This window comes from Phyllosticta citribraziliensis (assembly GCF_038025025.1).
Source record: "Phyllosticta citribraziliensis strain CPC 17464 chromosome Unknown J3D65scaffold_13, whole genome shotgun sequence".
Taxonomy (NCBI): Eukaryota; Fungi; Ascomycota; class Dothideomycetes; order Botryosphaeriales; family Phyllostictaceae; genus Phyllosticta; species Phyllosticta citribraziliensis.
The window spans coordinates 614,918-638,911 of NW_027117350.1; the positions used below are offsets into that span (position 1 = coordinate 614,918).

The following is a 23,994-nucleotide window of genomic DNA, read 5'->3' on the forward strand; positions in this document are numbered from 1 at the left end:
AGCAACACCGCAGCGAGTCCTTGGAGCCGCCCGCCACGCTTGTCACGCCGCCGTCGGGCGTGTGGCAGTGTCAGCATTAACGTCAAGAATGCCAATGAGTTGTCAGCGGGCCACACGCACTCGGTCTGCGGGTAGAGTCAGACAGCCCCATGTACACATCTTTTTGGTTTCCATCGAAACACCCACCCTAGCGTACCTCGTACTTCGACAAGACCAGATCTAATTTGTCGTTGGCTTCCCGAAGAGGAGAAACGGACTGGACTGGACATGCGACAAAGCCAACGTGCCTGGCCTCTCTTAATGACGCGAGAATGGATGTCCAGCAGTATGTAAGCACGAAAACTGTCAGCAAGCCATCGGCTTCAGTCAGTCTCGTCAATTTGTGGGGGGCCCACAAATTCGGTACGCTACGGGCGGAGGCGACATGGGGTAGCCAAGGTGCTAAGCTGCAGCTAAGCAATCAAGCATTGGCAAGGCTTCCTTCCACCTCGCTTGAGCGACTCGACCTCACCCAAGGGGCCAAAAAGGACGACACCTCCGCCACGGCTCGGACAAGAATCCTACTCCAGAGCGTGTGCATGCACGCGAGAACGTGAGAAACGAATATCTCGTCGACACCGTTTTCGTGCGGCGCCTGCGGATGTCGCGACTGAAAGACTGGTTAAACGGAACCACGAATGCACTTCCGTCGGCGCGCTCCGTTGCGTACATGGTTTGACTCGAACGTGGAAGATTTACGGCGATAGAGTTTGGTATCTTGACATCATCAGCGACGACCACGAGCGCTACGCGCAGCTTGGCTCCGGTTCTCCCCCGCATCCGCCATCCAGTCTTAACCTGGCCGGTCGTATTCTCCGCGCCGCCACGGAACCACCCCTGGTTCACGTCATCCAATCCAGTCCATGCCTGCGCAATTCCAAAGGAGTAAAAAGGTTCCTCCATTGTTGTCCACCATTCGGCTCAACGGTGGTAAAACGGAACATATGCAAACAATGGATCAAGTGAAAAAAATATACATTACAAATCTACCGTGGCAGATCAAGGAAATGGACTGAAGACGGACCAGCTCAACCTGCTGACTACCATGCTTTCACATCAAAAAAGACCCCATCGATGCGTCAAAGTGCCTAGACGGCGCGCGCCGCGGCGTTGTTGACCTTTTGGCGCCTCTCGCGGCCCTTGTCGGACCAGGGAAAGTGCGCAACGGGTATCACGAAGAAGCTTTGAAAAATTAGCCCCTGAAACATTCTTCCGATCAAAGGAGATGTACCTGTTACTCGAATCGGCGATACCAGCAAGGGCATTGTACCAGGCGGCAAAAGCGGCAAGGAGGCCAAATACGCCGCCGGCCTTGATGCAGTTGGAGTTGGGACCGGCACCGTTGTCGTTGTGAAGGTAACCAATGCCCAGCATGAGGAAAGCCAGGTCGAGGGTGAAGAAGAGGAAGCAGAAGGCGACGGTCGAACGCAGCGTGCAGATGAGGAGTATGAAGGTGAAGATAAACCAGCCCTGAGATGTCGAGTCAGTAAAAGCGGTCGAAAGGGAGGAAGTCGACTCACCATCAAAAACAGGCCGAACGAGTTCAAGAATTGCGCGGTATCCGGTGTCGCTGCGGCGTCGGCGTACGTGCCTTCAAGCTGCGACACAATTGCGAAGCCGCCAGGAGTCAGGACGATGGCAAAAGACAACCAGAAACCGCCGTACGACGACAGAGCCGTGGCACCGAAAGTGTTGCCGACGGCCATCTCCCACATGCCGGCGCATAGCTGAACGAGGCCGCCGTAGCCAAAGGCCAGGGCCACGACAATGTTGGGCTCGGCAATGCCGCGCGTCTTGAGGTTGATGAGCGACAGGACAAACGTCGTCAAAGCGAAAGCCGACAGGCCCAGCGGCGCCGGGTTGGCAAAGTTCTTCTTGGGCGCGCGGTACAGGCCGGGCTGAAACTCGCCGCCAAAGGCCGGCAAGCGCATCTCTGGGTCGTTGGTCACGACGTGAGCGAGCGGGTTTCCGCCATAGTCGTAGGGCGAGCGCTGTTTGGGCGGCGTGGTGGCAGCGTGGTCAATGGCGCTGCTGCCGTTGGTCTCCTTGGTGACGGGAATGGACTGCGTGCGTCAGCAAAATGTAGATATAAATAAAAGGGACAACATACAGACTGATCGGTAGCCATTGTATCGAGAATTGGCTTGCGAGGAAAAGGGTGATCTAGGATGGTGGTGTAGGAGGACGCAGGGCGATATAAGGAGCGGGCACTACTATTATGCTTGCAAGGGGGGTGGTCCCGCGATTCAGAGCAGTCCCCAATTGATCCTAGAAGAGCTTTGACGGAGGTGACGCCAGGATGGGTAACCTGGACGGTGGGGTCGTGCAATATATAGAGGGAAGCTGCTTGCTGCAGGCCAGCTCCACACAGGGCCAGGCTTATGTAGCTAGCGTCGGTACACGGGCTCCACGTTCGTTGCGCACCGCACCGCACCGCACCTCAGCGGCGCCCCCGGACGGCACTCGAGTCGGTCAGAACGGATAAGAATTACCCCTCGACGCCTGCGACGACGAAACGAACGACAAGCAGACTTGTTGCCATCAGGCTTGCTGCTCTCAGGCAAGCCGCCCCCCGGGCGCACGGAAGCCCTCGATCGACCGCGCTGCCTTCAGTCTGGGGAAAACGGGCTTGCCGAGAATCGTCATGGCTGCCAGAGTGCCATCATGGATGGACCTTCGGATGACAGCTGTCATGCCAATCCTTGCGTACCACACACACACACACCCCTCTTCTCCCACGCCCTGTTGTTCCCACCCTCCGTCGCGCCTGTGGCTCCGCCTGGCCGAGTCGTCGTCGTCTTTTTCCCAATTGCCGTTTGATGGCTCGAGCCCTCGGGGTCCAGCATGGGACGGGCTTGGCGTCCGCTATTCCGCTGGTCCGCTGCCCTCTTCGTAGTCGTCGTCGTCGTCGTTCTCTGCTAGACATTGCGCCGGGCCCCACGCAGCCAACGCCGTTGCCAATCACAGCGACCGGCAAGGCGATTTCTCACTTTGATTAATGATCGTACCTCCATGTCGTTGCGGTGAAAATCATTGGGTGGTGGCACAGCTTTACAAATCACCTGCTCGACTGGACTGATTGTCTGCATGACGATTCCAATGTGGACCGCTTCTGCTCGACCCCTTAAAAGGGCCACCAGCGACAGGGACCATCCATTCTGGTCTTCGACAGATCGCTGCCGAAGCAGCGGAGGCGGTCACGTTTTTTGTGATATGCAGAGTCGACTCCACTCCGCATGTCTGGGTCCGGCCATGAATCAGGCAAGATGTGCAGGGCCATGTGCGGAACACGCATGTAGAATATTCTCCTCGTGCAGTGCACGCGGCGGCCCGCCCATCCCTTGCAAGCATCTTCGGGGGACATGCTCTCCTCGTCCTCGGGACAACGGTTTCAATCTATCCGACATTTTGTTGTGCATTGGAGGACATGATGTTTGAAACGAAGCCATCACAGCCAGTAATGTGCTCGGCCGCAAATACCAACATGGTGGGATTCGAGTCGAAAGCCTCCGGCCGGCGTGCAGACTGCGCTGCGCTTCATGCGTCCGGCCCGACCTGCTGTTGTTCAGGTCGTCGGAGCCCGCGCTGCTGGTCCACCACCAGCTCGGTTCTCCCCGAGGCTCTCACAAACGCCAGCAAACAAAGTCGCCGATGCTGCTCTCATGATTTTTGGACTTTTTCCGGGATGCTGCTAGTCAGAGGCACCACAGTCGTTGTCGAGACGGAATCTTGGTAGACGCGGCCCGAGATGAGATGCGGACAACTGCCGCCGTGGATTCGTCTGTCGCAATTTCGCAAGTCTCCGGCGTGCCTGGTGCGGTTGCTGGCTCCCCCTTTGCGCATCAGGATGGGTCTCTGTTGAACCGAGGCGGCGCAAACTGCTGAATTTTTCGGCGAGCATCGTTAGGTGTGCGGCGCGTAGCATGCATGAGTCGCACAGCTGAGAAAGGGGACGGATTGGACCATGCTGGCACCACTGTTGGATGCACGTGTAATGATGGTTCTAGCTGCGTTGCCATGGCGGCATGTCAGGTCGGGAAGTTGGTGCAAAATGTACGTGGGCTCGCTTGCAAGCCGTGACACGTTGAAAGCCCGAGGAGACAAAATTTGTAGAAAAAAATCGTGGGTCCATCCGAGGCGTGCTCGTGGATGGCTGGAGCTGAATCTGAGAGTTGGGCTGTTCGAAAAAGGAAGGCGATTTGTATGGTCGTGGCTTGTGGTCCATTGCAGCTGCTCTGGCAGGCATACCCAAGGCTGTCGCCAGAAACAAGTGGCTTGGACAGCCGGGACAAGCAAAGCTTGCAAGAGGCTTGAAGAGGACCAGAGATGAAGGGAGTCCAAATGAATCATGTGGTGCAACGAGTCAACCATGCACACAGTCGGCCAGTCCGTCAGAGCTCTTTCCAGGCGGGGATGTGAGGTTCGATTTGAGTGACCCCGCACGGCAGATCCGCCCAAGGGCTGGAGAGGAAAATGCGGAGGAAGCGAAGGGCCGTTGCAGAGGATCACGAAAGGATCCTGGAGGCTGGAACCCGTTACCGGCGCGTGGAGCAGTTCTTTAATGCTTCAAGGGGAGCCCCCGTCCCCAGGCCCGAACGTCGACCGAGCCGAGAGATGGCCTGGCAGTCAGGTCTGGATTCGAGACAATTAGTCGCGTCAGCCGAGTCAGCGGGCCGCAAAATGGCTTGAATCGGCAGATGTACCTCCCAATGCGGGCTATTTGGGTCTTTTGGCCCCAGGGCCACGTCAAAAATAGCACTGGGCTTGGGCGGGAATGGGATGGGTGGGAATGGGGTCAAGCGACGAGCAAGGCGCAAAAGACGTCTTTCCTGCGCGATGGAAATAGCAAACGGGTACATGTGGTTGCGGTGCTTGTCCATGTCGTGGTGGTGTTGGTGGCCGACCGCTGGCCCGAAGGGGAAAGGACTGCGGTGGCCTCAGCCTTGGCCTCCCGTCGTCTCTTTCAGCCCGCCGACGACGACCGCCCTGCGACCCACCTTACCGCTCTCACCTCACCTCCACGCCTGCTCGGTCTGCCGCCGGTGTGCGCGCACTCTAGATCCTCAGTTTACCGCTCACCGCGGTGACCCATCTCGCCATGCCATGGACGACGAAGAGCCTCCTCAGGCAGCAGCCGGGGCAGTGCGTCGGTTTCGCAGCGGTTGGAATCCTTCTCCGCCTTGGAGCCTGAGCTAATGTGTCTCTCGCCGGCCATTTGGCGTTGACAGCTTCAAGCCTCATGTTCCAGTCATTGAATTTGCGTCATTGCATTCTTCTTTTCCTCTGCTTGGGGCCTTGCTGCCTCTGTTCCGTGGCCATGACTCCCCAGTTTGAACAATGCTCGACTTTCCTTCGCAGTCATCGCCAACTCTGCCTTGTCTTGGGGGCTTCCTTGGGGGCCGCTGCCCACGCTCGCACCTTGACACTGCCTCCGGCCTTCACACCTCAGGCAGCACTGCCAGAGGCCTCTCTACTGCTTGTTCATCCATATCCTCCTCCATATCTATAAATCCCCCAACCCAGCCCCCTCTGTCTAACCGTCATCATCACCAACACTCATCACTTTAACAATCCTACAAGCCTTCTACGCTTCTTCATATAAAAGTCCAACATCCTCACCCGCATCATCCTCAATTCCTCCCGCAGCCACATCATCACTTTGACTGTACCTCACACAATCTGCCTCCCTCCAAGAACAAGCACTCTACAATCAAATCAACCAACATGTCTGGCCAATACCTCAAGAGCTCCAAGCCCGCCTACGGCCGCCAAACCATTTCCACAAACTACTCCGGCTCGACCATTGCCACGGCCTCTTCAACCATGAAGCCCACCAGGGGCTACGGCAGCAAACCCGTCACTGTGCACAACACTGGCGGCACCACCAGGGACCCCTCCACCAGCTCCGGCGCCAACAGCGGCTACTGGAAGTAAACTCCTCCATCATCAAGTTTGGACGTCGTAGCTCCAAGACCACGCTGGGAACCAAGCCCACGTCAGCTATGGCGGCATCACGGCAGGATGAGAGAGCTCTTTCCTGACACCATTCAGACCAAGGACTCGAGCATCTCCTGCCTTCCACGACCCGTGGATGTTTTTCCTATTTGTGCTAGGGAGTTAGAAGAGCAGGACCTCAGGGGTCAAGGATTTCAGTCATTTCTTTGACATGTATAGGTGACGGATGCATCATGGGCGGAGTTTTTTTATGCTTTCGTTCTCATCTGGTTGGGCGGCATGGATGGGGGCTCTCTCTTTGTATTCCCGCAGCTCTTTGCACTGCATTGCATCATCATCATCATCTCACTATCATGGCATGGGTTTGGTCGGATTGGACGGATTGGTTGGTTGGATGGGCGGATGGAACGCGACTTACGACTGGATCTGGCTCACTTGTTTCCACTCGCTTTCCTCTCTCATATCTTAGAGAGCTCATCATCGTCGTCGTCTTCGGACGACTTCAAATCACGAAAATCAATTTTCACACTTGCCGTCCCTCCACCATGAAGAGTCTGGATGCATCGATGTCTGGCCTTTGGGCATGATGTGCTCGGCTGGCTGCTGCGCGTTGCTTCTTCGCGTGACTTCCACCACCGCCGCCGCCGCCGCTGCAGCCGCAGCCGCAGCCGCAGCCCGGCGCCTCACCACTCGCCCTTGGCTCAAAAACACTCACGAGTAGGACGCCTCCCTCCGCCTTGCCAGTTGTCCCCCCAAGCCACAACTCTTGTTCGTTTTCTCTACCCTCCTCTCCTCTCCTTCCACCACAGGCCCGCCCAGCCGCAATCCCGCCTCACGCGCCCAATCAGCGGGTCATGTTTGTCTTTTGTCTTTTCCCACTGCCCACGTACCAGGAACCAGGTACCAGGGCCCTCTCTTCCTCTCGTAAAAGAACACATGAAGAGACACTTTCCGGGCGCCAGACGCCCACTCGACAGGGAAATAGACGACCAATCAACCACATGACGGCGCTTCCTTTGCTGATTTTTTTTTTTTTTTTCTGCCTCGAGCTGCCTCGGCCACGGCTGCGGTCGGGCAGCAGCGAGAGCCACTGCACTGCGTGAAGACTGCTCGAGGCTGCAGGTGTGGCGGGCGTGGCTGTGTGGCTGCGACTGCGTTGACAACACGTCGTCGGCGAACCGCAAAAAGCAAAGACTGGAAAGCGAACCCGAGTGCGGCAGCGCAAGTGGTTTTTGTTGTTTGTGTGTGCTGCGCTATGTCGTTGATGGAGAATTAAGGCCAAGTGAGTCGTGGCTAATTCTCATGTTGCTCTGGGATGCTCCTCTCAGCTCATCTTGTGTGCATAATTCATGAATGATACATTTTGTTGACTACAGAAACAAGGACGGTCGCTCCCCACCAATACATCCACCAATCTATCCGTCCATTTGCTTTCTAGCAAGCTTAGTTCGCTCGCCACGCTCGCACTTCTCCTCGCACACTACGTCTTCCGCCTAACCAAGCCCTTCATGAAATCAAAGCTGTTCGAATCGCTCATCAACTCCCACACCTTCCCCGTAGGGCGGTCCTCCCACCCCAACTCCTCCGCAACAAGCATGCCCCAATCGCGCGTGATGCCCTTGACGCGAGCGCGCGCGCCGCCCTCGGCCTCGAGCTCGACGACCTGCCCGCCGTGCAGCCAGGCCGCGTAGTACAGCGCCTCGAGACTATTGCCGCCGCCGTTGCCGCCGTAGCCGGCCCAGCCCTCGCGGCAGAAGCGCGCGTACAGCGCCTCGAAGACGGATAGGATGCGCGCGAGCAGCTTCTCCGTGGCGAAAGGGGCCAGCCCGGCGGCGCGCGCCAGCGCGTTCAGCGACGTGGTGGGCGCCGCGTTGGCGACGTTGACGCCGATGCCGGCGACCATCGTGTACTCGGAGCCCTGGAAGGACGAGTTGACCAGCACGCCGCCGATCTTGACGTAGTCTTTGGGCTTGGGCGTGGGTCGCGTTTCGGCTCCGGACCCAGGCGATGGGAAGCATGGTGACGCCGGGTCGAGGGCGTAGATGTCGTTGGGCCATTTGAGCCTGATGGGGAGTTTGCTGTAGGATGCGTTGGACGGCTCGTAGCTTTGCACTGCGTGAACCGTGGCGAGCGCGGCAAGGTATTGGACGAAGACGACGGGCGCCGTAGATGAGAGCGCGACGCTGTGTCGGAGCACCACACTGTACATGAGCGAGCCTGGCGGCGAGACCCAGACGTTGGAACCGCGCCCGCGACCGGCTACCTGAGTTGTGGCTGTGGCGGTGAAGCCAGTCGGGAGGTGCTTGAGAAGTTTGGGGTTTCTGCCTTCAGTCAGTACAAGCCAGCTCAAGGGATCGGGTCAGGCAAGCTACTTTTCGAGGATCGTGTTGGTGCTGGTGACGACTTCACCGTAAAGGAGATACTTGCCGAATGCGGCGTCTGGATTCTTATCGATGCGATTGTAGTTCTCGAGGTTGGCGAAAAATGCATGGTGGTTCCAATACGGCGTTTCTTTGGTAGATGGGAGTTCCGTTTCGTGGGCGACGAGCCGCTTGACGACCTTGTCATAGTCGAGGATTCTGTCGGCATCGGTAGACTCTTCATCAGTCTTGCTCTCATCACCTGAGCCGGGGAGGATGGATGTGACGGCTTTGGCCAGCGAGCTCATGGACCACTGAGATGGCTTTTCAAGGTGGAACGTATCATTTTCCCCCTTGATGTGCTCCTCGCCGTCCTCAAGCGTGATTATATCGTTCCATGACGACACAATCTCGGCCACATCTGATGCTTTGGAGGATGATAGATGCAGGCGGGAAAGGGACGGTACCGCTTGTGGTTCTTGATTGACTTTCAAGCCTAGCTTTGTCAAGCAAGCCTTGAGAAAGTCCACCCTCTGCTTGTCGTCTTGCGCCAGGGGTTCAATGACTTTTTTGACGTATTCAGGGACGTCCTCCCCCTTGCTCAAATTTGCGGCAGCGAATCTGTGACGTTAGAGCACAATCTTGCTTGAATGGTTTAGACTTACTCTGGATGGGGTCCAGTGAGAATCACATTTCCATCACCGATCTTGCGATACACAACTGCTGCTTTGCCCTCTCCAGAGTCAACGTGTAAGTCATCCGTGTAGCTAGCAAGAATCTCAACGCCGCGGTCCTTGAAGTTTTCAGCGTCAACAAACACGCCACCACCATTGTAGTAGGATCGAAAAGACTCGGGCACAGCACCTCCCGCACTCAAGGCATCCTTATTCACCTTCAACTCGGCAGCTCTGGCGCCAGCCTCGCTATGGTAGACGAAACCGGGAAAGGCGAGTCCGCGACAGATGCCAGGGAAGAATCCAAGTTCGCGATCACCAACGACTTCCATTCCCTTGTGACCAACCTCGAATTCACACTTGCTGCAACCGTAGTACCCACCGGCGCAGAAGCCGATAAAGTTGCCGCCGCGGTTGACGTACTGGCTGATTCGGCGGTTGCCCTCTCCGTCCAGAGTGCGACAGTAGGCAAGGTCCGCGCCGCCAGGCATGACTAGCAGAGCGCACGAGGCGGTCCAAGGCTCCTTGACGATGGCAGATCCATCGACCGGAATGACGGCATAGTTGGGGGAGAGGAGCCGGCGGAGAGTCCACGTGCAGTGGCGGACAGACTCAATAGTACTGCCATTGCCTGGTCAAAATTGAGCTGGGTGTACTCGATAGACCTGTAGACTAGTACTCACCGGAGTAAACGAGCACATTTGTACGTTTGCTCGCCATGGTGCGTGACCGACGAGAAGCAGACGACGTTGGTGGCGACAGAAACGGCTCCGAACCTCAACCGAAACCCGCGTCGACGAAGCAGGACAACGACGGGAAAGCAAACAACAGACTCGAGCAACACGTTGCAGAAATGTCCAACGAGGAAAAGAGACAGGAAGCTGCGTCGCAAGTCGACGACGATGACGAGCCCGATGACTGGTGCGTGCCAACCGATCAATTCCTCTCCGCGGCCGCCGCGTTGCTCGCTCACGGTCCCCGAGCTCTTGATGACACTGACTTGGCCCCTACAGGGACAAACGAATCTTTTCCACGGGCTGCTCGGTCGAGAATGCAAAGATGACCGACTGCTACTACGACAAGAAGGACTGGCGAGCCTGCAAGAACGAGGTGCGCGGGGTGCGGGTTGTTGGGGCTGCAGCTTTTCCGGCTTCAATCGCTTGCGGTTTTCGGGGAGCTGTGGTTCCTGCTTACCAAAGCATCAACCACGACGTCTTTAGCTAACTCGGTCAACAGATGGAGGCCTTTAGGGAATGTTGGAAGCGGCATGGCAATGAGCAGAGGACCTCATCAAAGGATACTTAGAGATTCCAAATGCAAAACCTCTTTTCAATCCAGAGGATGGATTTCTATTGCTCTAATACTGGTCCGCTTTGAAAAGATTCAGAATGAAAGCGGGTACCTCACATCAGGCCACCATGCAGGTGCTCTGAATAAATCTCAATAACCGCCTCCTCCAAACCTCTGCTTCGCCAGCGTCTGGAGCATCTCCATAGTCTGATCCTCCTGAGACCGATACTCCGCAATCCTCTCCTCCCTCTCCGCAGCCTTGGCCCTCATAATCTCCTCTCGTCTCAGCTCCCTCTCGCTCTTACGGCGCTCTTCCTCCCTCTTCCGTGCCTTCAACGTATCCACGTCATCGCCCATGAGGTCCGACTCGCGAATTTCTTCAGCACCGGGCGACTTGGCCTCGCGGAACGACCGCACCGCCGCCGTCTTGTCCATCTTCTTCTCAAGCTGCCGCTCGCGGCTTCCGGGGTCTGCGCGCGGGACGAGCTCTTCGAGACGCTCTTTCTGCTGCGCGCGGTCTGCTTTGCGCTGGGCGCGGAGTGCTTCGATGCGGGCTTCTTGCTCTTCTTCTCGCGATTCTAGGTCCCAGTTGTCAGCCTCAACGCTCTTAAATCCGTATATATGATGTTGGCCTACCTTTCTGCATCTCCAAATCATCCAGCCGTGGCACAGTAGGACCCACCCTGCTGGCTCGTGTGCTCACCTGTCCAGGCAAAGCAGCAGGTCCATATTCATCTTCGCTGTCCTCCTCATCCATGTCGTAATCCTGACCATGTGAAGAGACCGCGGCGGCAGCGGCCGCTCGACCCGCGCCATAATCAGGCGAAGCTCTGCGCGCCTGGTCCGACGAGCGCGTCGCAGCGCCGTGATCCGCAGCCTCCTCGGCAATAGGTGATGAATCAATCGCCTTTTGCAGCGTATTCGTGTCATACCAGCCTTCTGCCAGCTCGCCGCGATTCCTTCCAGCGTCAGCCGTCGTCCCGACACGCCGAGCGGCATTACATGCGCGGTCGAGGTGTTTGCACTCACCACTTGCCCACGAAGCTCTTCCAGCGCCCCTTTATCTCCGCCTCGTCCATGTCCTCGAGTATTTTTTGTTTCTGAATGTCTAGGTATAGCGCGAACATGGGCCTGTAGGCGGCGTAGTCGTGCTTTGATAGTTTTCGCGCGTTGAGCGGGAGAGAAACAGGCTTGGACGGCGCGACGCCGCTGGGGTTGCCATGTCTTCCATGGCTGTCGCGGGACGACTTTTCGATGCGACTGGCATGGTGGGAGCGGTGGTGGTGACGGCGATGGGGAGAGCGAGAGCGCGAGCGGTCGCGACGATGTCGGTGGTGCGAAGACGCGTGCGGGGAGCGCGAACGCGATCGGTGTGTATGGTGTCGCGAAGCATGTGCCGAGCTATGGGACGGCATCTTGGCCGTGAGTTGCAACAAAGTTGGATGCAAGGAGCTTGGACACAGGTGGTGGATACTCAGGGCGTGAAGGCATCCTGAAGAAGCTTGGCGCTGACGGAACTAACAATTTTGTGGTGCAAAAAATGCACAACTCCTTCCTTCAGTCAAGGCTCAAAATCGGCTTGCTTCATGTAGAGTGTACCTTGCAGACACCAGTGTACTACTTCGGCTTTCACTCTGTCCCACATCGACCGTGCTGTAGTGTAACTTTTGGACCGTCAAGCAGCTGACGTCATAGGCTAGTCTGGAAGTCCGCGTATTGTACGTCTTGTCCACTTCGTTTCCAGAGCAGGGGGAAAGTTTAACATTGGTCCACACCAGCGGCAACCTGCGCTGACGAGACATGCTTCAAATGTACAGGAAAGTGGGAGTCGGCGTCAAGAAGTGAACAAAACCAGTCGTCAGGCATCAAGCGTTTTAACCACGAGAAGAAAATCATCACTACCACCAGATGCCGCTATCCACCTCAGTTCCATGCCTGTCCATCAATCTTTCCTTGCCTTTACATTGTTAGATGAGAACCCCGGCCAGAGGACTGTCAAGACTTACCAGAGCGCACAGTCCACCCTCTCAGCGAAGCCAATTCCGAGACCAATGCTGCTGCCGCTACCAAACATGGCGTCTTGAGCTCCAGAGTCCGAGCAGAGGTCGAAGTTAGCGTTGGCTCCGTACTGGTTCGTAGACTTGAGGTCGGGCATGGCGCAAATTGGGTTTCCACCCGGTGGGCAAAGGTTGTCGACGACGACAGTAATGGTCTTGGGACCACCAGGGAGCGGGTTCTTTGAGCTGTCCTGCTCGGCGGTGACGTTCCAACAGTTGCCGCAGGCTGGTCCAGTACCCTGTCCAGCACCAGCACCGTAAATGTTCTGGGAGGCGGCGGCAGAAAATCCAGACTGTGATCATTAGTTTAGTTTGAAGTGCTGGAGAACTTGTGATACTCACGCTGGCAAAGATTCCGCAGGCCTGCTTCTTAACACAATTGCCGGAGCCATTCTGGTCCTTGGAACCGTATACCGTCATGGTGACCTTGATGCGTCCCAAATCGGAGCCTGGTCCCTCATTCTTCCCCTTCGTTCCCTTTGGTCCTGGACCTCCTCCTCCGCCGCCACCTTGCCCTCCTCCTCCGCCGCCGCCGCCGCCGCCTCGGACTCCGCCACCGCCTCCGCCTCCTTGGTTTCCACCACCTTGAGGGGGAGGTTGCTGCTGTGGGGGCGGCTTCTGCTCGGGCGGGGGTTGCTTGTTTTGAGGCCTGGATCGAACAACTCCACCTTCATTGTCTTTTACTCGCACAACAGGACGGCGATCACCGCCGCCGGGCTGCTCGTAGCATTGAGCGCTGACGTAGCCCAGGAGGGCGAGGATGAGCACAAAGACTGCTCTGCTCAAAATCATGTTGAAGGAATGTAGAAAGGAATGACGGTATAAAGGATTGACTTGCGATGTTCAACACCAGGCTTTGAGGTAAAAGAGAGAGAGTTGACAGATACTATATATGCTGCGCAAATTGTCGGCTAACGGCCTGAAAGATGTGGCTTCCAAAGCCTTTAGAAATACCCGCTCTTGCGCACTCTGACATAAGTGGAATCATCCAGCAGCCAACCAGCTGCGCACAGCTGAGTAGGCAAAAGGCCGCGCGACTCTGTCATGCAGATTAACATCCTAACTCTCTCCTAGGCGCCCTGCACTGCAATAATTTCCTCGATTGTGGAGGCGGGTTCCAAATGCAAGGTTTCCCTGCGTCGTGAACTCACTGCCGTCAGGAGGGGCAGCACCAACGTCACTTCGGCGTTTCGACCGCCTTCCTACTTTGCGAGCGCCAGATCATTGTGAATGCTACCATATTCCTTTTTCACAGGCGGAGAAGTGCGCACGTGGTCCGCTCAGGTCGTCCCCCGCAATTCGGCTTGCGACGCTGTCAAGCGCGATTGAAGAATCAATCGAGTTAGGGAAGGGATTCTGCCAGGTACGCCGGCCGCCTTTCTGCTGTGGCTACCAGCACCCAATCAGCTGGAATCGCACCAAAGAAGGTTATATTCCACATCTGTTTAGCCGCAGGAACAGCCTCATTCATTGGAGCAGCCATCCAGACCCTTCTCCACCTGGTCGCTGGTGGTGGCTGCTTAAGCCTCAGAGGTGCGTTTCAAGTGGCGCTATACTCTATGAGCCGTTTACCGTGGGTACGTCGCTATCGTCGGGATTTGGGGGTCAAGTGTACGGCGTTGAAACATTTTCGGTGTTTTCATCCAAAAGAAGTAGTCTGGAGCGACAATCGACTGCTCTACGTGTTTGAGTGTCGTGCTATCTTGCCCGTTCTCGTACGAATTACCAGCTGTTTGTAGCATCGTGCTAAGTGACAGTCGCGGAGTCCATTGTGACTGTCATAAGCTTTCCTCGGGGACATTAGCCGAAAGGCGTTGTGTTAGCGACGGTGAGGTTGCATCTGTATAGGGCGAGTTGCCCTTTATCTGCTAGGTAATGCCTATACCATTTCTTCGGCAACAGACTTGGCTGGACTGACATTGGCACAATGCACCTGATCGACTTCGGTTCCGACAGAGTTGAAAAGAAGACGACAGGAGCTATTCGGTGGCATCGGGTAACGATACCCCAAAGTCGCTCTCGAGCCGAGCAAAAGAAACACGACAGAGGATCGGTAAGTCAAAGGCTGGTGAACGTAAACATCCCGGAAATTCATGCTGCCGTATTGGTGTCGTGATGTTTTGAAAAACGAGTTGGAAAACGTTTCGTCCCCGAAGTCGAGGTGTGAGCTGCTCCGTAGTTGCTATTGGCAGACCTGTCTACATTGAATCTTGTTTGCTGATTTGGTGACTTGGGCGCAGGATCTGAAGCTTGAAATACCCCGCGACCACATGAAAGGCGGCTTTGCCTTTGTAACACCACAATGCTGTGGGAGCACCGATCGCGCACGTCGGATCGTGCGGTAACATCAGTAAATGTTTTGCCTAGTCTCCCAGTCCCTACGAAGAACTCGTGGCCCTCGACTCGCAAGTTTCGGCATCTCATCGAAAAATTGCTGCTGGGCATGGTGAAAATGCAACCCAGGTGTGGAGGCCACAACGTCAGCATGTGGGACCACGGCTAACCTTTCCGATTCTTGGCCTCGTAACAAGGCTCGTCCTATTCAAAGACTGACCAAAAGTTTTGGTCGCTCATGCGCATGGGACGTACCCATTCTGGCGAGCATACTGAGTTGATCTCAAACAGTAGATCATATGAGGGTAGGGAACATTCGTGATTAGGAATAAGGTAGAGACTCCGTTGCAGGATTCTTGAATGTCGTATCACGTCCCGACGAAGCCGGCGTCCATCGGACAGAAAGAAGCTTTTAGCGCTGGCGTTGTTATTGACTGAGAGGGGTATTTGCTCGACCGACTGAAAACAAGAGAGAAGGCTGCTCAGGGGCACTCATTCGGGGATTTGAATATGGATCGTCAGTGTCGAAAGTCGGTCACTGTCCAAAGACGCGCATGATGGCGACGTGTGGAAGATGCTTCGCGTTGACGTTTGTCACCACAACGAAATGTTCCAACGGCGGTGGAGATGGAGGTCCGTGATCGATCCCGCCGACACGAGCCTCTAAGTGCCCATTCAGCGCGGGGTATGCACGAACGGTCTCCCGTCTTCAGATTTGTGGCCTGAAAAATGTGATTTTCAACTCACAAATCCTGAATTTGCCAGCAAACCACGACTTTGTCTGCTTGGCTTGGCACGATGAGGCCTGACCTTCGACGTTGTTTCGATGCACCATCTGAAACACAGATTCCCAGCATGCAGACATGGAACGCGCCAGAAGCACGTTTTGCGCTTCTTTGTCTAGCTTACTCGCGAGTCTTTCGCCAATCAGCGATGTCGATCACGATATGGAGAGGGCCAATCAGATTGCTTAGACTCGGAGCTAGCTGGACCATCAGTTGAGAGTTCGCACCAGGCGAATTGGGGAGGTGTTGCATCGTCGGTGCGAAAAGCCAGTGCAAAACAGCGGACAAATTCGTAGATCGAGACGACGTCGTCAAGACTCTCCTATTCGGCAGTTGAATTTCTCGGGGTTAATGCAGCAATACTACCGGTGTCCCATCATCTCCATCAGGGGCACAGGGGTTGTGTGGCGGTAGTGCTCGGCATCCAGATAGCGAGAGACAAGAATGAGGAATGGATGGCCAAGCGAGGTTGACACCCCTTGATGCATGCCGTTTTGTCAGCTCCAACAAGCGAAATGCTTGGTTGAAATTTCTTTCAAACAATGAAGAGACCAAACGAACACGCGAAGAAACACCCGGTCAGAGTTGACCTCGTGTGACAGCCTGGGCAATTGTGCATCTTTGGGGACCAAATTCCAGGCCGCGACACGGGGTGCTTTGCAGATGGTTTGCCCGAGGCTTGTAAGAGGAGCTCTTGCTGACTGTGACAGTTGTCGTCAATCAAGAAAGCACACCAGACGGGGTATCGAACAGTCCAGGCGTATTGCAAGGTGGCGGCATGGGAGCGGCGCCATAACCTTGATATCAGCGTACCATGTGGCTTGCTCGAGCCGAGCGGCTTTGCCCAAAGGGTGACGCAGGCACGGCAGCAAAGGTTTCTCAAACTCGCAGCCCAAGCAGAGCCAAATGTTTGAGCTTGGTAGGCGTGAATTCCACGAAGCAGAATTAGAAACAAAGGGGAACTTCGAGAAACAATCCGAGGAGCTGAAAAGGTGCTGGACTCGACTCGGAATGGCGACCAGTCCAGTCCAGTCCAGGTCCATCAATGCCGGGCTTGCCAAGCTACGGACATGGCTTGTTGGGCTGTTCGGAGTAGGCAATTTGAGCATCCAGCGGTACGGCAAGCCTCGAGCCGTTGTGAGCTTGAATTAAGCCGGAGCTTTCCAGCCCACTTGTGACGTAAGGCAGGACAGAGGCGTTGGAAAGTGAGCACGATTGAGTGTGCAGTGGACTCGGGTCTCTCTGATTTGATTGGACTCGGTACAGGCCGGATGAGACGTGACCAGTCGGTGTCATGTCGCTTGGCCAGAACCCGGGAAATGGTGAAATGTGGACGCGGTTGAAAGAAGCTCGAGACCTGTTCAGGACGTCGAGACGTGGCACAGTGTCTCAGATGAAGCCACGTGATGTATCAATCACAGGTATGGCTCCAAATGCACATCTTGCCATGACAGAAACTGTCAAGTCGCTTGCTGAAGCCGTCGCTCGCCCTGTTGTTTCTGCAGGAGCGGTGGCGGAGTAGGCCAGAACGAGTCCGGTGATGGCAGCGTTTCGCCGACGATGTTGAGAATTCTGGGCGCATAGCAAAGGCGAATGCAGGCCAGAAAGGGATACCCAGAAGAGGTCGACGGGGGGAGTGAGGAAAGGATAGGAAGCTGTCGGGCCCGGAGCACGGGAGAAGGTCAAGGGCGCACCGGACGCACCGAAGCGAGCTGAGTCAGCGCCACACCACACCACACCACACCACGACAGGCGTTGCGCTGCGTGGACGTGGACCATCAAACTGTCATCAACACCACGACCCGCCTGTGCCCAGACCGGCATCCGCTTGGCTGCCAGCGCGCCGTTTTCCCCTTGGCTTGGTCAGAACAGGAAAAGACAGGACAGTTCGGCCGCCGTGGGCCCGCGGCCAACTCAATCGACGCCCCGGCAACTGGCGCATCCTAGTGAGCCGGGAAGCCCAGGAGCGTGCTAAACGTGCCATGTCGCTGCTGTAACGACGAGCCATGGTGCGCCCCTCCTGTCGGTCGATCTCCCGGTCTGTGGCAAGGACCGTCTCGCCAGCTCCGTCCTCGACTTGGTATGTTTTTGACGAGCATTCTTCGCATTCCCCCGCGGCATGCCATTCCTGGGTCAATTTCACCATTGTCCCGTCGCTGGACCTGGACGGACGGACGCAGACGATGGCTCTAGCCCTGCCGAGGAACGCATCATTGAATGGTGTGCCTCAAGCTCAAAACGTTAATGACCCAAATCGCCCGCCGGCCGCCTGTATCTGATGCATTGCTGGGAATCCGTGCCTGCACCACCAATTAGAGCTGACTGCTGGCTGCCCTTTATTCGCACGCCCGCGGCGCCCTCCAGTCCCCTTTTTGCCCTCTCCAACTGCTGCATTTTCGCGACCAGGGGGACGCCAGTAATTTTTGTGCCCTGATCCGGCAACCCTGAGGTCGGTTGTTATCACTGTCGCCGTCGAGCCACCCGAGCAAATCCAAGCCTGCGCATCCCTTCATGAATCAATCTCCTCCTTGCTTCTGCACGTTCTTGTCTCTCGTCCCGCTCCATAACACCTCACCCTCTCTCGATTAAAGCCTGTTGCTCCCAGATGTCCCCGCCTTCGCCTCATCGCCCGCCGAACCCTCGCGGACCTACTGGCGAGGAAGCAGCCCCAATGCTGCACGACTACCGCCGTGTGCCTTCGGGCTCAGAGTCTGGTGACGATCACTGGCCGTCCTCTCCTTTCCAAAACTCGTCCGAGTTCTCCTTCAACGAAAAGTTGTACGATTCCCCCACCGTCCAGGCAAAGCTCCGCGCTTTCTTCAGGTCGCGGGCCCGCCGGTTGTACGACATGACGAGATTTCTCGCCAGCAAAGGCCTTGGTCCAATTCTCCCGAGTTTCCTTCTCCCCCACGCCGAGGCCCCCGCGGGACACGCCACCGGCCTAGCGACCCTCGATGGTGTTCGTGGCTTTGCGTGTTTCTTCGTCTTCAACTTCCACTTTCTCTTCACTTACACGCCGACTTCGTACCGCGGCTACGGCGTCGATCCGACCGGAGAGACCAACCTATGGCTTCACCAGCTCCCATTCATCCGCCTCCTATACGCTGGGCGCGCCATGGTCACCGTCTTCTTCGTCCTGTCCGGATACGTCCTATCACGAAAGCCACTGATCGCAATACGCACCAAACAGTATGATTCGATGCTTCAAGGACTGTCCTCGTCCGTGTTCCGTCGTGGACTGCGTCTCTTCATCCCAACCGTCATCAGCACTTTCATGGTCTTCATTGCGCTTCGGCTGGATCTCTTCAAAAAGGCCACACGCATAGCACTCGATGGAGTTACGCTGTCCTTTGTCGAGCACCACCCGGTCTGGTTCCCCACTCTCTGGGAGCAATGGTGGCACTATGTCAACTTTGTCCGGAACTACATTGACTTTACCCGTTGGGAAGAATGGTACAACCTATACGACCCGCACGTATGGACGATCCCACTCGAGTTCCGCGCCAGCATGGTCCTGTTCCTTACTCTGGTGTGCCTTGCGCGAGCCAAGACATTCTGGCGACTGTCACTCATTTCCACCCTAATCGTCTTCTGCAGCCGCTGGAACCGCTTCGAAATCGTCCTCTTCCTCAGTGGCACCTTGATTGCCGAGATTGACCTCATTACCCGCGCTTGGGAAGCTCCCGCTGGAAGCACTCCTCCGCCGAACCCCACATTGCCTAGCACCAGCGCCGAAGCCGAGACGATTTCCTGGTTCGACCGCTTTGCTCGTGAGCGCGTCTGGTTCAACTTCGCTGTCTTTGTGGCCGGTCTCTACGTGCTGTCCTTCCCGGACGAATTCGGCGCCTACACTCCCGGCTTCATGTACCTTGCAACTTGGATCCCCGAGAACCTGCGCAACAGCCTCGTGTACTACCGATTTTGGCACAGCGTCGGCGCCGTCTTGACCTTGTACGCCATCAACAACACGCCCGTACTACGCCGCCCGTTCCAAACCCCACTCGCCCAATATCTCGGCAAGATCAGCTACGCCTTCTACCTCGTGCACGGCCCGATCCTGCACAGTCTCGGGTACATTCTGATGCGCTGGATTTGGGGAATGGCTGGGCGCTACGTCGAGGAGGATGTGATTCCGCCTCCGGACCGGCCGGACGAGACTATCAAGGTGACGGACAGCGGCGAAGTCGGGCCGCACATGTTCGCCTTTTGTCTGTTCCTGGGCTGGGCCATGGTGCTGCCCATCAGCATCTGGGCGGCCGACTTGTTCTGGCGCTTCGTCGACGTGCCGTGCGTCAAGTTTGCGCGGTGGGTCGAAAATAAGGTTACGGGGCGTGGCTGAGCCGTACTTGACACGACACGACACGACGACGCGCCGCGCCGAGGCGGCGCCAGATTCTCCGATCTCTTTTCATCATCATTCCGTTGGATGTCGCAGCGTTCCTAGACAAGTCTCTTTTCCTTGGGTTTTGCTTTTTTTGGGTTGATGAAAGAAGAGTTGGCAAAGTTTCATGATGATGGGTGGAGCAGCGTGCTGCGGTCCAAAGGACACGCAAGCAAGAGTGAGATGATGATGATTGAGCAGCAGCGAGCGATGGTGGGCGAAAGAGAAGAATCAATGCATCAATCTGGCGTCTCAATTGTTTTTTCTTTATTCAGGTCCGTCCTCTACATTCGGCAACTTGTTTTAACCCTGCTCTTTTTCTCCTTGCCTTTTTTTGGGGGGTCGACGTTTCTTCCCGAAAATACCTCTTCATCATACATACCCGGACCGGACTTCGAACATCACAACATCTTGCCTACTTGGCTGCCATTACTCACTGCGCGCAACTCGTCGACTGGCTGAAAAGAGGGGGAGTGGTAGTTTTGGATATTGCCAATTAACATCATAGTATTAGTGTGGGGTAGTCCGACGGCGCTTTGCTGGGAGGGAGCTTTCTATTCGATAGTGTCTTTTTGCGATTAAAGAAGAAACGAAGACAAACATCTTGATCAGTTTTTTCCCCTGTACTTTCGTGTGTGTTCCCGTCTTTCTCAGCACAGCTCACTTCATTGGCAGACCGAAGACGCAGCCGCATCGCCTGTCGAGACACGCTCACTTTCGCACAAAGCTCGCCACGTTGGCGGACGCAGCCAATCAATCCCCCCTCGGCAAATAAAACAGACGGGCAACAAACGCATCTACTTTGGCCACCAACGGTCAATCGATTCCAATTCTCCTGCCAATCCGCCGCCGATCAGCCTTCTGCCTGTCCATCAGTGCTCAGGAGTCGAGGTTCGCAGGCAAGCAGTCGAGCACGCAGGCAGCACCGTCGTCATTCCATCCGTCGTCATTCCATATTCGCTCCGACGATCGAATCGCTTGAGCTTGGGTTGATGGGTAGTACCTAATTCCAGAGCGCGACATGCAGCTACGTCATAATCTCGCCCCCCCCCGAATCGCGCGACTCTCTACCCGTTGACGAGAAGGAGGCTCAGGGGGCAACAGTGGCGATGCAGGGCCTTAATCCGGCCGGTCACCTTGCACCATTGTCTCGATGTCATGTGGCAAGGCATGGTCAGCATTTCGGACATGACAAATTCATGGCCACGGACGGACAGGGTACGGCGTGGCATTCTCATCGCCGACATGAGATGCATTTGGGATGGAATTTCTCAATGGTGTGGCATGGAAATCTCGAAGACGAGGGATGAATGCAAAAGTACAGACAAATAAAAACAATGGGTGGATGAATGCGAATGCGAAGGGATTGATCAACGTCCATGGTGCGTGTCTCTGTTGCTCGACGGTCTGGTTTGGTTTGAGGACTTGTGTTGCGGGCGGTGCCCAAGAATGCAGCGATCTCTGGCTGTGAATGGAGTGCGGCGGACTTGCAATAGGGCCTGACTTGATAGAGGCCGAGAGGAAGGTGACAGCCGTAGGATGCGCAAAATCACCGGTGTTGAACTCCTAAGACCGAAGAATGTAGTTAGGCGGGTCCGTTCGTGGAAACACTTTGGCATTTGGAAAACTATGGAATGGGAAACAGTGATCCTCCATAGACGAACAAAATATGATACATACAGTAGGGCATTTGTCACATAACGTCGTTCCAAGTACATCTTCGGTGTGGTGAGACAACACGCTCGCTTGCCTTGCACTCTCAGCCTCTTACGGCACAGGCACTTCCGCACCCCCTCCACCCCCTTGTTGCGTTTCCACTCCTCTGGTGGGAGGATTGGCCGCAGCCAGCCGCTCTTGGGCCGCGCGCATCAATTCCCAAGCGCGCTCCTCACTCACATTCGTCAAGCCGTCCAATCCGCCCGGCAACTCGCGCACGGCAAACGTCTTTGCAGCGACTTCAACGGCGCCAGTCAAAATGTCGTCGTCTCCTACCTCCATCACCTGTGTCGACGGGAGCGACAGGACCTGCCTCGCCCACGCGCCCCAGCGCTCAAAAGCCGCGCGGCCAATCGTCTCCGGGTGTAGCTCGCCCAGAATCAAGCAGAAGACGTGCGGCATGGCTTCCCATTGCTCCCAGCGCACCTTGACGCCGGCGCCGGCGCCCATCTTCTTGGCCACGAGGCTCATCTCGTCGTGCATCAGCTCCTGGCCGACGACGAAGAGCGTGGGCGGCGCGCCGGCCCAGTTTTGCGTGCGCGTTGCAAGCGGGCTCGCCAGCGGGTGCAGCAGCGCGCTGCCGTCGACGTAGAGATCTGTGCGCAGTGGATTGGCTGGCCATGCCTCGTCTTTGGGGAAAGGATGGCGCTCTTTCAGCATCTGTGTAGGGCTCTTTTCGGAGCCGGTTTTGGGCTGCGATAGCTCGTCTGGCGGGGGCAGGTAGTCGTACTGCGTATTCTCAACGAGCGAGGGCAGAGAGCGTGATAGATCTGTCCACGGGGAGAAGGGAGATATGCCAGCGGGGAGGGGAACAGACACCATTTCGCCGTGGAAACGGACGGAGGGGACGGCGTCAGCGCTGCCCTGCTCTTCCCGCTCTTTGCGATGCAATTGAAGCAGTAATTGTGTGAGGGCAAGTACCAGATTTCCGCCAGCCGAGTCGCCCGCCAGAATGATTTTCGAAGCCGGAACAGCCTTGTGCATCGAACCCGGCGGCGGATGAAGCAGCGCCAAATACGCAATGAAAGCGTCGAGAAGAGCAGCCGGAAACGGATTCTGCGGAGCTAGACGATAGCGAACAGAAAAGACACGGCCGCCAATTTGGGGGGCAAGTCGCCCTGTGATGCCTCTGTGACTTGACGGGTCCATGATGAAGAAGGCGCCGCCGTGGAAATAGAGCACCACGGCTTCAGAAGTTGTCTCTGCCATGAGCTTTTCATATTTGGCTTCTTCGGAGAGGTCTTTCGGCTCAGGAGTATCGGACTTGACGCCTGCCCGAAGACCATGCCATTCTCCTGTAATGTCCACCGAGTCAGGCACCGTATATGTCTCGTTGCCGGTGATTTTGAGCTCCTCCACCACCTGGAGCAGCTTTTGGCGGGCGTGGTCTTCGGGCGGTGCTTTGATGGTTGCGCGGCTGCACCACATATTGCCTTTGATGGGTATCTTCCTCCCCCATGCTTTTTGTAGGTCGGTGATTGACTTTTTGACCGGACTGTCGAATGTAGAGCGGAGGAAGGTGACGAGCAGCGCGGTCTTTATGTCCCACTTGGAAGATGTCGAGGAGAGCGAAAGTGAGTGAAGCAGAGTCGCCTTGACCACTGATGGCAAGGTGATAGCAACAGTCAGGAGAGTACCCATTTTTGAGGCTCAAAGTCGTCTTGGTGGACACCTGAGCTAGGCAGCCTACCTAAGAACTGTCAACAAAGATAGGCCCGCGAAGGGAAACATGTAATGATATGTGAGCAACCGGGCGGCGAAGCTTTTCTCTACGTGCGTACGGCGAATGGTTAAGTTGGGAGAAAGTTGTGTGGTTGCGGGGCATGACCATGTCGCCGAACCAAGTTAAAGAAAGGCCACCGACTACATCATCGACGGCTCGGCTCGGCGAGTGCCCAGCGCCCTCGGGGGCAAGGCATTCGCGAACCCAATGCAAAGGTGTGTTTGCCCAGGCTGCAAGTTATTGGTTGCTTTTTCTATACTCCCATGGCAGGCGCACCACGCTTGAATCAGCTTCTGCACGTAGATAAGGCTCCGGACTGGTGATGACTTTGGAGGCTCTGTCAGGCGGGGCGCTGACCAGATTTGGGCGCCGCTGACAACTTGAACGCTTTTGTCAGCGATTTCAGCCTCAGCCTACCGCTGCAACTTTTGATACAATAATAGGATTGGGGCGGTTTCGAAGAAAGCGACTGTTAGAGCTTCGCTACACGTGGCGCCGAGAATGACCACGGGAACGGGAATGCTAGGGAAAAGAATACACCACAAGGAGGCAAGGAGCCGGACGGCGACAAAAGAAAGACGGCCTAGCTCAGTCCACCTGATTTCACTCGGTGTAAAGATGGCGTGCGTTTTGCGGCAAAAGAGGCGAGAAAGCTTCACCGTTGCAGATGTCTCGGAAAC

At 56.1% G+C, this 23,994-nt stretch overlaps 9 protein-coding genes across 9 annotated transcripts; 3 read left to right on the top strand and 6 right to left on the bottom strand.

Annotated features, from left to right (window-relative positions):
- Window positions 1–53: 53 nt before the first annotated feature.
- On the top strand, window positions 54–1,066 carry J3D65DRAFT_136569 (uncharacterized protein). Its single transcript, XM_066793942.1, has 2 exons — window positions 54–402; window positions 458–1,066. Exons 1-2 carry the CDS (start codon window positions 312–314, stop codon window positions 1,003–1,005), a joined length of 639 nt encoding a protein of 212 aa, XP_066650837.1. The 5' UTR covers window positions 54–311; the 3' UTR covers window positions 1,006–1,066.
- A 61-nt stretch (window positions 1,067–1,127) lies between these two features.
- J3D65DRAFT_560979 (glyoxylate pathway regulator) lies at window positions 1,128–2,075 on the bottom strand (the record flags this gene model as incomplete). Its single annotated transcript, XM_066797494.1, has 3 exons — window positions 1,128–1,221; window positions 1,271–1,509; window positions 1,560–2,075. Coding segments are annotated over 3 exons (849 nt in total), but the record flags the coding sequence as incomplete, so codon positions are not given.
- A 1,635-nt stretch (window positions 2,076–3,710) lies between these two features.
- J3D65DRAFT_136275 (uncharacterized protein) lies at window positions 3,711–4,614 on the bottom strand. Its single transcript, XM_066793941.1, has one exon. The coding sequence runs from the start codon at window positions 4,408–4,410 to the stop codon at window positions 3,943–3,945; it is 468 nt and encodes a 155-aa protein (XP_066650839.1). The 5' UTR covers window positions 4,411–4,614; the 3' UTR covers window positions 3,711–3,942.
- Window positions 4,615–7,332: 2,718 nt separating this feature from the next.
- J3D65DRAFT_639499 (biotin-protein ligase) lies at window positions 7,333–10,164 on the bottom strand. The gene is made up of 4 exons (XM_066801713.1): window positions 9,712–10,164; window positions 9,020–9,659; window positions 8,367–8,975; window positions 7,333–8,315 (listed from the first exon to the last, which is right to left on the bottom strand). The coding sequence occupies exons 1-4, from the start codon at window positions 9,746–9,748 to the stop codon at window positions 7,475–7,477; spliced, it is 2,127 nt and encodes a 708-aa protein (XP_066650840.1). The 5' UTR covers window positions 9,749–10,164; the 3' UTR covers window positions 7,333–7,474.
- J3D65DRAFT_639502 (uncharacterized protein) lies at window positions 9,818–10,380 on the top strand. Its single transcript, XM_066801714.1, has 3 exons — window positions 9,818–9,949; window positions 10,042–10,138; window positions 10,265–10,380. The coding sequence occupies exons 1-3, from the start codon at window positions 9,882–9,884 to the stop codon at window positions 10,331–10,333; spliced, it is 234 nt and encodes a 77-aa protein (XP_066650841.1). The 5' UTR covers window positions 9,818–9,881; the 3' UTR covers window positions 10,334–10,380.
- Window positions 10,339–11,902, bottom strand: J3D65DRAFT_639504 (uncharacterized protein). The gene is made up of 3 exons (XM_066801715.1): window positions 11,348–11,902; window positions 10,955–11,277; window positions 10,339–10,896 (listed from the first exon to the last, which is right to left on the bottom strand). The coding sequence occupies exons 1-3, from the start codon at window positions 11,731–11,733 to the stop codon at window positions 10,469–10,471; spliced, it is 1,137 nt and encodes a 378-aa protein (XP_066650842.1). The 5' UTR covers window positions 11,734–11,902; the 3' UTR covers window positions 10,339–10,468.
- Window positions 11,903–12,004: 102 nt separating this feature from the next.
- Window positions 12,005–13,550, bottom strand: J3D65DRAFT_136707 (uncharacterized protein). Its single transcript, XM_066793943.1, has 3 exons — window positions 12,718–13,550; window positions 12,325–12,668; window positions 12,005–12,275 (listed from the first exon to the last, which is right to left on the bottom strand). Exons 1-3 carry the CDS (start codon window positions 13,165–13,167, stop codon window positions 12,242–12,244), a joined length of 828 nt encoding a protein of 275 aa, XP_066650843.1. The 5' UTR covers window positions 13,168–13,550; the 3' UTR covers window positions 12,005–12,241.
- A 4,319-nt stretch (window positions 13,551–17,869) lies between these two features.
- Window positions 17,870–20,105, top strand: J3D65DRAFT_136815 (acyltransferase). Its single transcript, XM_066793946.1, has one exon. The coding sequence runs from the start codon at window positions 18,100–18,102 to the stop codon at window positions 19,831–19,833; it is 1,734 nt and encodes a 577-aa protein (XP_066650844.1). The 5' UTR covers window positions 17,870–18,099; the 3' UTR covers window positions 19,834–20,105.
- A 1,332-nt stretch (window positions 20,106–21,437) lies between these two features.
- J3D65DRAFT_136812 (acetyl-hydrolase) lies at window positions 21,438–23,323 on the bottom strand. Its single transcript, XM_066793945.1, has 2 exons — window positions 21,556–23,323; window positions 21,438–21,441 (listed from the first exon to the last, which is right to left on the bottom strand). Exon 1 carries the CDS (start codon window positions 23,230–23,232, stop codon window positions 21,643–21,645), a length of 1,590 nt encoding a protein of 529 aa, XP_066650845.1. The 5' UTR covers window positions 23,233–23,323; the 3' UTR covers window positions 21,438–21,441; window positions 21,556–21,642.
- Window positions 23,324–23,994: the final 671 nt, after the last annotated feature.